The sequence below is a fragment of the Suncus etruscus genome, chromosome 19 (assembly GCF_024139225.1).
Source record: "Suncus etruscus isolate mSunEtr1 chromosome 19, mSunEtr1.pri.cur, whole genome shotgun sequence".
NCBI classification, from domain to species: Eukaryota; Metazoa; Chordata; class Mammalia; order Eulipotyphla; family Soricidae; genus Suncus; species Suncus etruscus.
The window spans coordinates 19,832,950-19,847,755 of record NC_064866.1 but is presented as its reverse complement, the minus strand read 5'-3'; the positions used below and the strand labels follow the sequence as shown (position 1 = coordinate 19,847,755).

The following is a 14,806-nucleotide window of genomic DNA, read 5'->3' as shown; positions in this document are numbered from 1 at the left end:
AGGGGTTACTCCTGGCTGTCTGCTCAGAAATAGCTCCTGGGAGGCACGGGGGACCATATGGGACCCCGGGATTTGAACCAACCACCATTGGTCCTGGATCGGCTGCTTGCAAGGCAAACATTGCTGTGCTATCTCTCCAGGCCCTGTTTTTTTTCTTTTTTCTTTTTCTTTTGTGTTGTTTTGTTACCTTTTCCCCTTTTCTCTTTTCTTCTTCTAAATTCATATTTATAACACCTGGATGATTCCCTCTAGGTTTTTGTTTTGTTTTGTTTTTTCCTTCTTTTTTCTTCCCCTTTCCATTTCTCTTTTTTTTTTTTCTTTTGGTTTTTGGGCCACACCTCGGGCGTTGCTCAGGGGTTACTCCTGGCTGTCTGCTCAGAAATAGCTCCTGGCAGGCACGGGGACCATATGGGACACCGGGATTCGAACCAACCACCTTTAGTCCTGGATTGGCTGCTTGCAAGGCAAACGCCGCTGTGCTATCTCTCCGGGCCCTCCATTTCTTATACTTCCAACAGAACCACATTACTGAAATCATCTTGCTCAGCCTCATAATTTGAAGGGGAAAAATGGATGGTACCAGAACTAAACAGTCATATGAACATTTAGTGGAAATAAAAAATGATCAGACTTGAATGTCAATGACAACAGAATCGAGACCCAATCTACAACAAGCAGTACAAGTGGGGACCATTTACACTAGCATCCTGGGGGGTAAAGAGAGAGAAGAGGGACGAATGATAAGAAAAGGGATGTTAGGAGGACAACACTGGTGGTGGGAATTTCCCTTATTATTATCACTGTGTACCTTAAATATTACTGTGAAATATTTGTAATTCACTTTGGCCAAAAAATAAATAAATAAATACATAAATAAATAAGAGAGCTCAGATATATGTTTTGTTTAGTAGCTGCTCTAGAAAACGTTCCCTTTTTAGTGATGCTCTCAAATATTTTTCACTAAGCTAATGTTTCCTTTTTCTCAAGAAAAAGTGAAAATAACAATTAAAAATATATTGTTTACATTTAGAAATGCTAACGCTTTGTCAAAGTCCTTCACAGTTGGATTTCGGACATAGAGTGAATCAGGACCAGTCTCACCACCAATGTTGACCACCCTCCACCAATGTTCTCAGACTACCATCCCCCAGAAAAGCTAATTTTATCGAATGGCTTTTATTAAAACTTTTACATTATTAAAATCATTATAATATTAAATTATTAATGTTAAATTATTAAAAGTATTAAATATTAAAATTATTAAATCAGAAACTGGAAATGTTAACTGCTAAGTTCATATAAGGTATTCTGGTTATCAAAACACACCACTACTTTGTCTTTTATTAGTACCATACCCTCTTTTAGAAACCTTTATAGTCTAGGGGCCAGAGAGATAGCATGGAAGGTAAGGCGTTTGCCTTTCATACAGAAGGACGGTGGTTTGAATCCCGGCCTCCCATATGGTCTTCTGTGCCTGCTAGGGGCGATTTCTGAGCATAGAGCCAGGAGGAACCCCTGAGCACTGCCGGGTGTGACCCAAAAAACAAAAACAAAACAAAACAAAAAAGAAACCTTTATAGTCTAGCTCCGTGATGGCAAAGGCCTTGCAGCTGGCACATGGGAAGATCCGCAATTAATAAATTTATAAAATTTTTTTTTTTTTTTTGGTTTTTGGGTCACACCTGGCAGTGCTCAGGGGTTATTCCTGGCTCCAGGCTCAGAAATTGCTCCTGGCAGGCACAGGGGACCATATGGGGCGCCGGGATTCAAACCGATGACCTCCTGCATGAAAGGCAAACGCCTTACCTCCATGCTATCTCTCCGGCCCCAAATTTATAAAATTTATAAAGAGTTTTTAGATACTAACGTCTTGTTATTAAGGTTGAATTGACGTGCTGGCTCTTTGAGGAAATTCTTTCGTTTTGTGCGGCACTTTGAGCACTTGGGCTCAAAAAGATTAGCCATTACTGGGCTAGCTCATAACATTGATCAAAACATTTCTCTGAGAACCTGGTAAAAAGTTAGGAATTCTCTCAGAATAAAAATACGAATATACGGGCCCGGAGAGATAGCACAGTGGGCGTTTGCCTTGCAAGCAGCCGATTCAGGACCAAAGGTGGTTGGTTCGAATCCCGGTGTCCCATATGGTCCCCCGTGCCTGCCAGGAGCTATTTCTGAGCAGACAGCCAGGAGTAACCCCTGAGCAGCGCCGGGTGTGGCCCAAAAACCAAAAAAAAAATATATATATATACGAATATACACAAAAATTTACATGTAATTAAAGGGACTTATAGACCTCTTGACATATAAGATGAATAATTCCTGCTTGAGCCTATCCATTGTTGACGTCATTTCACACAAAATGTATTCTACAAATTACCCTTCCAAAAATCTTCCCTCTTTTTTAATTTAATTTTATTAATTGATTGATTGATTTCTGGGCCATACCAAATGTGCTCAGAGGGTACTCCTGGCTCTGCACTCAGAAATTGTCCCTGGCAGGCTGGTGGAGCATATGGGATGCCAGGAATTGAACCGTGTTCCTCCGGGGTCGGCCACATGCAAGGTAAATGTCCTACCACTGTGCCATCTCTCTGGCCCCAAATCTTCCCTCTTTTAACTGTTTCCCTTAGTATAACGACTAACATCCAGAAAGAACAAATTGCAGCTGGAGAGACAGCATGGACGTAAGGCGTTTGCCTTGCATGCAGAAGGTCTGTGATTCGAATCCTGGCATCCCATATGGTCCCCTGAGCTTGCCAGGAGCGATTTCTGAGCATAGAGCCAGGAGTAATCCCTGAGTGTGATCCAAAAACAAAAACAAAAAAAATGAGTACTTACACTACTTAAACTAGTTTCAAATAAGCAGCAGGTTTCTTTGGTAGGTTAAAGAAGTTTTCGGTTTAGTAATCTAAATAGATGCTTGGTGGATAATGTTGCCATTGCCATATCAATCAACAAAATTAAAACTAAAACCAATCATTAGAGGTAAATCATATTTTAGTTCTTTGGTGGCAGGAAATGGGGCTACACCAAGTGGTATTCGAGTTCTACTCCTGACCTGAGTGATCCTGAGTTCAGGGATCACTTCTAGCAGTGTTTAGGAGACCATAAGTGCTGTCAAGATCACCCCAGGGTCCTGCAGCCAAGGCAAGTACCTTACGGCTGTGTTATCTCTCCACCCTCCACACACATTTTTTTTAATTAAAGCCATTGAGAATAGAATAGATATACTGACACACAGAAAGCAGCAACAAATCACCACTTCAACTATCTTCTTAGAAAATACCTTTGGCATATAAAATAGTTTTTGAATCCAGAATAAAATGTACTGAAGTAAAATGTACTTATCTATAAAAGACATCAAAAGGAGAATTATAAAGCTTTCTTGAAAAGCACTTAAATTTCCAAAGTAGAAAATAAAATGTGACATTTAGGGAGGCATTAAGGAGCTACAGAGAATTCTGAGAATCTACAATTCCTTCAAATAGTGCCAAATTATTTTCAATTACAAAATCTGAAGACCAAATAAATGCTCTCAGATTCAAGTCAAAATGTCATTAGAGGGGCCGAAGTGGTAGCACAGCAGCAGGGCATTTGCATTGCATTCGACTGACCCTGAACAGATGCAGGTTCGATCCCTGGCATCCCATATGGTCCCTCAAGCCAGGAGCAATTTCAGAGTGCAGAGCCAGGAGTATCCCCTGAGCACCACTCAAAAAAAGTCATTAGAGCAGTTTTGCAGAGTAAAAGAAGGCAAAAGGGAGACAGTAAAAGATAAGAAATTGTTGCATAACAGGCTTTCCACATGCTAAAAGTATGCTACACTAAAATTCCCAAGAAGCAAAGGGATAAAGAGATATTAAGAACCCCTTTAAGTCAAGGGGCTCATGATAAAGACAATGGAAATATCTGTGTACTTAGTAAGTCTGTGCTGGTAATGGAAACTCCATTCTCTGGGAGCTCATGTGGCAAAGAATTAATTAAATTAATCAATTAATCAAAGTTGCAAACAATCATACTAGAGATCTGCCCAGAGAATTCTATGCAAACCAGGATGATACCTATAACCAGCAAGATCAGATGATTATTCTAGGGAGTAAGGATGCTGAAAGAAGATTTTAAAGAATGAAGACAAGGGAAGAGGAAGGCATTGAATCAGACTAGGCCCCACAATTTGCAAAGCTGGAAAAGTGACAGGGGAATTGAACTCGTTAGTAAATAAATCAGTGACTCAACATGTGAAATCATCCACTAGGAAGATGCCAATTATGAAAGCTGTCAGGGCGAGCAAGACAAAATGCACAGAAGCAAGAAACACAAAGGTCTTGCCCAAAGGAGGAGTAGCAAAGTACTAACAGACATCAGCAAGGAGCCTTCAGGAAACTGAAGGTAGGGAGATTAGGTGAGGATGAGGATGACAAATGTGGGAAGTATTACAAGAAGAGAAGAGAATATTAAAAGTTTTGGGATTTGTTTTTTTGTTTTGGGGCCACACCCGGTGACATTCAGGGGTTGTTATTCCTGGCTCAGAAATGTGCTCAGAAATTGCTCCTGGCTTGGAGGACCATATGGGATGCCAGGGATCTAACCCAGGTCCGTCCAGGGTCAGCCCTACCACTGTGCTATCGCTCTGACCCCAAGTTTTTGTTTTTGTTTAAAAAAAAAAAAAAAGGTTTGGGGCCAGAGTGCTACACAGCGGTTAGGCATTTGCCTTGCACGTGGCCGACTGGGACCCAAGTGTGATCCCGGGCATCGATATAGTCCCCCAAGCCAGCCAGGAGCAATTTCTGAACGCAGAGTCAGGAGTAACCCCTGAGTGCCAACAGGTGTGACCCATCCCCCAAAAAATAGCTGATCTCTGGGTCTCCAGAAGTAAAGCAGTTACAGTGGTAGGAATAGTCAGGAGAGAAGCCAAGAAGTACACAACTCAAGACTACTTAGGACAACCAAGTCAATTTTTTTTTCTTGGTTTTTTGGTCACACCTGGCAATGTTCAGGGGTTACTCCTGGCTTTATGCTCAGAAATCACTCCTGGAAGGCTTGGGGGACCATATGGGATGCCAACATTCGAACCACCATCCTTTTGCATGCAAGGCAAACGCCTTACCTCCATGCTATCTCTCCGGCCCCATAAGTCAACTATTTAAGGGACATACAGTGAGAGTACATGAGAAAGTTACAAACCAGAGGTGACCACCAAAGCTGGAGAAAAGGGACATGAGTAATAAAGACAAGAACTATGAGACCCAGCCTCTGCCATTAGCTTGCATCCTTGGCTAATTAACACGCTTCCCCCAAGTCTCTTTGTCGGCACAGATAAAATCAGGAGTCTAGATCTTTTGGAAGTAAGTACTAAGGTTTATTTTTGTTTGGTTAGTTTTTGTTTGGGGGCCACAACTGGCAACACTCAGGGGTTACTACTGACTCTGAACTTAGGAATTATTCCTGGCAATGCTCGGGGAACCATATGAGATACTGGTGATTGAACCCAGGTTGGTCAAGTGCAAGGCAAGCACCTTACTTTTATCTCTTTGGTCCCAGCATGAGATTTCTTTCTTTATATTTTTGGTTTTGAGGTCATACTCAGTGGCACTCAGAGGATACTAATGGCTCTGCACTCAGAAATTACTCCTAACAGGCTCAGGGGACCATATGGGATGCTGGGGATGGAACCCAGGTTGTCTGCATAGCAAGGCAAACAACCTACCCACTGTGATATCACTCCACCCTTGTATGAGGTCTCTTCAGGTGCTAAAAAAAAATCAATTAACCATCTGCCTACCAATTCTACTAAGAATTACACAACATATACAACTTATACAATTATACAACTTATAGAAACATAAAATCCTAATTCAAAAGAATGTTTTCCTCTGGTAATTATGGCCATATAGGGACAGACCCGGGTTCAATCTCCTGCATCCCTATGGTCCCCAGAGCCTTCCAGGAGCAACTTCTGATCACAGAGAGAGGAATAACCCCTGAGCATTATGAGTGTGGCCCAAAAAAACAAAAATAAAAATTATGGCCATGTATATATATATATATATATATATATATATATATATATATAAAATAGCCAAAATATGCAAATAACTCAAGTGCCTATTGATAAATGAGTTGCTAGAGTAAATGGGTGTGGTTAGGGGCCAGAGAAAAAGGGAGGAAAGATACTAGATCATAGTTCTAATCCCTCACACCACCAAAGATCACTCTTAATTATAATGCCAAATCCCTGAACACTGTTGTGTGTAGCCCAAATACCCTTCTCACCCCCCCCAATAAAAATATATATGCTTACACTCTTGAAAACTGCTATTTCCAGAAAAAAACGTAAATTCTTTAGAATTCAGGCAAATTAACCAATCTGAACAGAAGATTCTTACTTTTAATTATTATTAATTTGAGTCATATTTTAGTGAACTTTCAAAAATTTTCTGTTTGTGATTCCCTTATTCTCTTTTGTCAGTCTCCAACACAATTTTGATGTTATATTTCTTCTATAAATTTTGACATTGTGTCGGGGCCCAGATAGCATCGAGAGGAAGCATTTGCCTTGCATGCAGAAGGATGGTGGTTTGAATCTCGGCATCCCATGTGGGCCCCCAAGCCTTCCAGGAGCGATTTCTGAGCATAGAGCCAGGAGTAACCCCTGAGCAATGTCGGGTGTGACCCAAAAACAAAAAAAAATTTTTTTTACATTGTGGTATTCATATGTTTGTTTTAAATTATTTAATTTTGTTTTAATTTATTTTATAAACAACATTTCTAAACTTTGTTTCTCTTTATTTTAAAATCTGGCCTCTTGAAAGTTGCAAGTATTTATTTTGATTTTGTTTGTTTTGTGTTTGGGCCACATCTTAGCGGTGCTCAGGGTTTTCACTTGGCTTTATGCTCAGAAATTGCTCCTGGCCAACTCAAGGGATCATATGGGATGCTTGAGATTGAAGCTGGATCTATCCCAGGTTGGCTGTGTGGAAAGCAAATGCCCTATCACTGTGTTACTATTCTGGCCCCTAGTTTTGAGTCTCTAAAGGACCACCAGTAGTTTTTTTTGCTAAGAGGCTTTCAGGGTTTTTTATGTTTGTTTGTTTTTGGGTCGCACTCGGCAGCGCTCAGGGGTTACTCCTGGTTCTACCCTCAGAGATCACTCCTGGCAGGCTTGGGGGACCATATGGGATGCCAGGATTTGAACCACCATCCTTCTGCATGTAAGGCAAATACCCTACCTTGATGCTATCTCTCCGGCCCCAAGGCTTTCAGTTTTATTGTTTGAATCTCTGTATGGCTAGGAAATTATTTTTAGTATACAAATTATTCCATATAAAATAATAAATTATAGTTTTACATTTCTATGTATAGTTATTAATTTATGTATAGTTGTTATGTATATTAATCTATGTATATTAATTTTATTTTATAATCCTTTTAGTAATATTTTTAATTCCCTCTCATTTTATGGGTAAGAGTTTTTCCATTTTGCATGTCTGATATTTTGGTCGAAGTGGAATATCATCCAATCTATAATTATGTTCCTTTAAAAATGGTTTATCGGGGCCGGGTGGTGGCGCTGGAGGTAAGGTGCCTGCCTTGCCTGCGCTAGCCTAGGACGGACCGCGGTTCGATCCCCCGGCGTCCCATATGGTCCCCCAAGAAGCCAGGAGCAACTTCTGAGCGCATAGCCAGGAGTAACCCCTGAGCGTCACAGGGTGTGACCCAAAAACCGAAAAAAAAAAAAAAAGGTTTATTTTTATTTATGCATTTTACTTATCTGCTTATTATTTATTATTAAAATAAAATACTCATGGTCTCAAACATGCTAAAAAAATATATATGAATAGTTGGTCATATGAAAAAATAAAATCTTGCCATTTGCAACAACATGAATGGAGGTGGAGGAGACAATATAAAGTAAAATGATTCAGAAAGAGAAAAAAATATTGGATGATCTTACTTATAGGCGGGGTAAAAAAACAAAAAACAAGATTGGGGCCAGAGGGATAGCATAGTGGTAGGGCATTTGCCTTGCATACATCTGACCCTGGATGGAATCTTGTTAGATTCCTGGCATCCCATATGGTTCCTCAAGTGATTTCTGAGTGCAGAGCCAGGAGTAACCTCTAAGCACCTCCGGGTGTGACCCAAAAAGAAAAAGAAAAAGAAAGCAAGATTAACAGAAAAACTAATGCAAAAGAAACTCATGGATTTGAGTCTCAGAACAGGGAAATGCCAGAAAGGAAGGGCGTGGAAGACACATTAAGTATAAAGAATCCAACAAATAAATGGCAAGGAAGGATTTCCACACTTTGGAAAAAAGGCATTCCTGAAACATATGCTATACTGTAAATGTTATCTCAACATAAAACTATAAATTATTAAAATTAAAAACAGAAGTAAGTCTGATAAAAAGAAGGCTGTATCAAATTCTTGTTTAGATTCCTAAATTATATGAGATAGCTCTCTCATATGGAAATGAAAGGTATGGGGCTGAGAAAATACACAGAATCTTTGTTGAAGAACCCTACTGTGTTTCTTAACAGAAAAGGAATGTTTAGTAAATGAACTTAAATTTTTACAAAGTTCAGGGCCAAAGAAATCAAACAGGGGGGTAGAGGGGGCAAGGCAAGTGCATACAGTCAACCTGGTTCAAATCCCCGGATGCCACAAACAGTCCTCCATCCCAAGCAACACCAGGGTTTACTCCTGAGCACAGAGCCAGGAATATCACTGAGTACTTCTGGATGCAGCTGAACACCCAACCAAAAATATTTGTTTTAATTTTACAAAGTTCTTTTTCATATATTTTATAATATAATCCTAGTCATCACTTGGAGAGTCTATAATCCTCCTTTTGGAGAAAATTAGATTCCAGAAAGTTAAAGCAATTACAGTTTTATATTGGCTTACTATTTATCCTAATATAAAAAGAAATACTAGGGATTGGAGCGGTGGTACAGGCGGCAAGGCATCTTCCTTGCATGCACTAGCCTAGGATGGACCTCGGTTCGATTCCTTGGCATTCCATATGGTACCCCAAGCCAGGAGCAATTTCTGAGCACAGAGCCAAGAGGAACCCTTGAGCACCACCGGGTGTGGCCCCAAAACCCAAAAATAAATAAATAAAAGAAAATACTACATGGTATGCTTTATAGAAGCAATCTAAACCTATTAACATTTAGACTTTAAAATTTCTTTCTGGGGCCGGACAGATAGCATGGAGGTAATGCTTGCATACAGGAGGACGGTGGTTCGAATCCCGGCATCCCATATGGTCCCCTGAGCCTGCCAGTAGCAATTTCTGAGCATAGAGCCAGGAGTAACCCTGAGCGCTGCCAGGTATGACCCAAAAACCAAAAAAATAAAATAAAATTTCTTTCCCCATTAGATGCTGAAAAAATTGTATAGCAGCTAAGGTGCTTGCCTTGTACTTTCTCAAACTAGATTCAATCCCTAGTTCACTAACCACCATCAGGAGAGATCCCTGAAAAGAGAGACAGAAATAAGCCTGAGGACTGCTAGATGTGGCCTCAAAACAAGAAGCAAGTTGCCCATTTATTAACGATGTCATTCCAGACACTCAACAGATTATCTAACCACTGAGATGAACAGAGAAAACTATCTGGAATTTATTAAACTTTCATAAAATTAAAAAAAAAACTTTCATAAAATTGAAAGGGAAGCTCTATAAATAAAAATAAATGCAATAAAAGTATGAAATCTTGTTATCCTCTCAAGGGAGAATATGGTAAAAAAGATAGTAAATCTCACCCATCTACTCCTGAGTTAAAAACCTTGAGTCAGGGGCCGGACAGGTGGTGCTAGAGGTAAGGTGTCTGCCTTGCAAGCACTAGCCAAGGAAGGACCGCGGTTCGATCCCCCAGCGTCCCATATGGTCCCCCCAAGCCAGGGGCAATTTCTGAGCGCTTAGCCAGGAGTAACCCCTGAACATCAAACGGGTGTGGCCAAAAAAAACAAAAACAAACAACAACAAAAAAAACTTTGAGTCAGACTAACTCCTTTTCATTCAGTCAGATTAGTTAGACTCTAAGCTGTGTATGATAATAATAGTACCAAGTTGGGCCAGAGAGATAACATGAGGTAGGGCATTTGCCTTGCATGTAAAAGGACAGTGGTTCGAATCCCAGCATCCCTTATGGTCCCCTGAGCCTGCCAGGAGTGATTTCTGAGCATAGAGCCAGGAGGAATCCAAGTGCTGCCGGATATGACCCAAAAACTAAAAACTTAATTAATTAATTAGTTAATTAATTAATAGTACCAAGTTGATAGCATGGGAATACTAATCAGGAGGCAAATAAACTCCAAGGTCCAAGAAATACAAATTTTTAATTTTTTTAATTTAAAAGATTGTGAGTTAGTTGAGTTTTAGACACAAAATATTCTAGAATCTTCAGAATAGAAACAAAATAGACATAGCAGAGTGTTTAGATACGGGCTATCTTAGCACCTATCCCTCCAAAATTCATTTTAATTATTTATGAATTCTTATTTTCCTGTTATCATTCATTAAAATATACTGATTATTTGTTATTAAATCTGTCTTTTGTGTGTGTGTGTGGTTTTTGGGTCACACCGGCAGTGCTCAGGGGTTATTCCTGGCTCCATGTTCAGAAATTGCTCCTGGCAGGCAGGGGGACCATATGGGACGCCGGGATTTGAACCAATGACCTTCTGCATGAAAGGCAAACGCCTTACCTCCATGCTTTCTCTCCAGCTCCTAAATCTGTCTTAAAGATTTTATTTAGCAAATTAAAATGTTCAACATTATCTTTTTTGTTTTGTTTTGTTTTGGGGTCAAGTCGAACAGTACTCAGGGATTATTCCTGAGTCTATGCTCAGAAATTACTCCTGATGGTCTCCAGGCACCATATACGATGGTGGGGATCAAACCCGGTTCTGCAGCATGAAAGTCAAATGCTCTAGTACTGTACCATCTTTCCAGCCCTCACTAATATCTTCTAAAATCTCAGGCTATATTTTATCTTCTAAAAAATGTTGATTAGGTTCATTAAAAAATTTTACACACATTCTTTTAAATCTGAAAACACAAATCTAAGAAAGCTTATTGTAATAAATCTTACAGATAATTGGCTTTTAAATATCTCTTTGGTGAGGGAGCACAGAGTTAGTACAGCGGGCAAGGCACTTGCCTCTCCTACAACCAATCCAGGAATAAATCCCTGGAGCTCCTTATATCCATGGAACCCATCAGATGTGATTCCTGAGTGTAGACCCAGGTGCTAGATTTGATCACCTCCAGGTGTGACCCAAAACACACCCAAAAAAATTTCTTTGGAATAATTTAGCATTTTGAGATCAACAGCAAAAACTGGTGGATTCAAAATCATACATATTCTATAGGAAATTCTCCATCATAATCTGTTCCATAACATAATTCTATACAAAATCAGCCAAATCAAATGATTATCTACATCAGTTAAAATATATGAGTCTTATGAATTTAGTAACACTTTACCTCACAGAAAAAGCAAACTACCTGAACACTGTTATTTAACTATAATCCTTAGGAGCGTGCTGTATAGTATTTCACCTTCTACACTAAATATATTTTCACTACTATCATTTTCCATTTTAGAAATGGATCAAGGGCCTGGAGAGGTAGCACAGCAGTATTTGCCTTGCAAGCAGCCGATCCAGGACCAAAGGTGGTTGGTTCGAATCCCGGCGTCCCATATGGTCCCCCATGCCTGCCAAGAGCTATTTCTGAGCAGACAGCCAGGAGTAACCCTGAGCACCGCCGGGTGTGACCCAAAAACCAAAAAAAAAAAAAAAAGAAAAAAAAGAAAAGCACATCTAAATGTATGACCTGAATCCTACCATATGTAAAAATCATTCCCTATCTCCACTTGTTCATCAGTGTCACTTGGTTTGTGAAAGCCACAAAGATGACATTTAAGAAATGCATAAAACCTTCTATCTTGATCAGACACAAAAATGCTTATGTTCCAGCGCCCCTGCTGAGCAATGAAGAGCCTTTTCATGGCCTGATAAGAGTGTCTAGAAGCAGACTTGGGGCTTTCAGAAAAATCATCCCAGGAGGGAATTCGATAAAGACTCATTAACAACAACCTAAAAGGATTTGTGCTTGCTTTCTTAGATCACTATTCCAATGACTTCACTCAGCTCACGTTTCAATTCATCTGAAAAATGAAAAGAGGTTAATGAGTCCTTTGTGGGCTGGTCAGGAGGATCCATTTCAGCTCCTAGGTGAACTATGCACACAGAAATTACTGAAGCTCAAAATTGCCTATGTAAAGGGTGTGTGTATCGCCATCCTGGTGGTCAGGTTTCACAATTCAAATGTTTTAAGACTCAAAATATTAATCGCAATACTCACTTTCAGTTTCTTGTTAAGTTTACAGCAGTATCTGTACACCATTGCCAAGTTCAGAGGTCCAAAATCTGCATAGAAACTGAGATTTAAAAAAAAAAAAAAAACGTGTTTAGTATAAATGTAATTTCCAATAACTTCAATGCTCATTTTTATTTTCCTTTGTGTTGCTATCAAATGTCAATTATTTTCAGAAATGCAGTTCAGGAAATGACTGATGCATGGTACTTCCATTTCCTATAAATTCAACCTATTTATAATGCCCTTGATGTTACTAGAACTCACAACAAAGTGAATAGTTTCAAGTTCTACATTCTTTTGTCCCCCTCCCTATTGGGGCATTAAATAACAGAAATGAAAGCAAGAAATGAAAGAATGGGACCGGAGCAATAACAGGTAGGGCATTTGCCTTGCATGTGCCAACACATGACAGACCCCGGTTTGATTCCCAGCATCCCATATGATCCCCAGAACCTGCCAGGAGCAATTTCTGAGTGCAGAGCCAGGAGTAACTCCTGAGCAATGCTGAGTGTGACCCAATAGTAATATAAATTTTAAAAAATAAAAGAATGAACATAAGAGATGTGGTCTGTATTTCTGGTTTCATTTCCTTATTACCAACTTAGAAAGTTCCTATATTCTGGGCTCCAATTCCATAGAACACATTCAAACAGTGGTCACAAGTCTCAACTCTCTTCAATCCAATATTCTTTTTCAGCTGAGCTCAGCTGGGACATTGGCTTATCACTCTTCACCCTCTCATCCATCTTTAGTCATCTCTCTACATCATTTTGCTCGCTGTTATCCATTTAACTGAGTCTGTAAAAGAGATGGATCCTCCCCTTGAGAACTGACATCACTTTTGTCTTTACCTGTTGGATCTCATCTCTACAAGTTATTTTATAAATGGAAAAATCATTATCTAAACCAGGGGTCTCAAACTCAATTTACCTGGGGGCTGCAGGAGACAAAGTCAGGGTGATCTTGAACATTGGGGGATGTGACCCAAACAAAATGTTGTACAGAGGGCTGCAAATGGCCCGCAGGCCGTGAGTTTGAGACTCCTGAAACTCAATCATTTCTTCAAGAAAATCCTCCAGAATCATTTTGCTTCACTAAGTCACTAAGTCATGGAACTTCACAATCACAATGGAAAAGTAATTCATTATTCATATCCCATAAAACCTACTGCTTCAATGGGGCCGGAGAGATGGCATAGAGGTAGGGCATTTGCCTTGCATGCAGAAGGACGGTGGTTCGAATCCCGGCATCCCATATGATCCCCTGAGCCTGCCAGGAGCCATTTCTGAGCGTAGAGCCAGCAGCCTGAGCACCGCTGCGTGTGATCCAAAAAAATAAATAAAATAAAATAAGGGGCTGGCGAGGTGGCGCTAGAGGTAAGGTGTCTGCCTTGCAAGCACTAGCCAAGGATCAGGACTGCGGTTCGATCCCCCGGCGTCCCATATGGTTCCCCCAAGCCAGGGGCAATTTCTGAGCACTTAGCCAGGAGTAACCCCTGAGCATCAAACGGGTGTGGCCCATAAAACCAAAAATAAAAAAATAAAAATAAAATAAAATAAAATAATATAAAACCTACTGCTTCAAGTCATTCTTCCCTTTCTAATATTCCTATTTCAGCAACAAAAGCACAGATTTTCATCTCACATATTTACTGTTTAAATTCTCTCTCCCTGCTGTCCAATCATCCTATAGTCCATCTATACTTATGATCAGTCATCGTAAAGACTCACTTCTCATATTTCTTTCCACTATTCAAAAATGTTTTTTGTTTGTTTAATAATAATATTAATAAGTATTTAATAAAGCTAAAATTAATAATTGGGCATATATATATGATAAACAACATGTTGTGGATGAATAACATGTGATAGGATGATAAAAATTGGACATATAAATCACACTAGGTAAGTCATGTAAAGCTAAAATTCAATCAAGTTCTGATGAGTGCACAGTGATGATAAAAAAAAACTACTATGGCCTACGTGATCCTGAAATTGCATACAGATCTATTGATATTTTAGATAAAATTTAGCTAAGAGATATACACCTGGCATAAATGTATTTCATGCTGCCCTTCACATATCCCTTAACAGACTGTCCATAGGATAATGCTCTTTCTCTCTTCTCTCTCTCCATGTGGAGACTACTCAATATCTCATATCTTCTGTCCTACCATTTTTTATTACACTTACCACAGGCTTTAGGCCTTATAAATTACTAGAGATTATTTTTATTGACTTGTTTTCATTCACTTTTTACTGTAATAGCACCTCTATATAGTAAAGGATTTCTTTCCTTGAGTTAGTTACAGCTACCACATTTAAGTATGCAGTAAAGTCAATTATAATTGGGTATGCATCAGGTGAATGACTATATTTTTTAAAATTAAGCTGCGAGATTAGTTTAATCTAA

At 39.5% G+C, this 14,806-nt stretch overlaps 1 protein-coding gene across 1 annotated transcript in view; it reads right to left on the bottom strand.

Annotated features, from left to right (window-relative positions):
- The window catches only part of CDC14A (cell division cycle 14A), a 191,442-nt gene that overhangs the window by 152,790 nt on the left and 23,846 nt on the right, over nucleotides 1-14,806 (bottom strand). Inside the window, 1 exon segment of the mRNA XM_049765598.1 lies at nucleotides 12,380-12,455. Within this exon segment, the coding sequence (XP_049621555.1) occupies nucleotides 12,380-12,455 (76 nt within the window).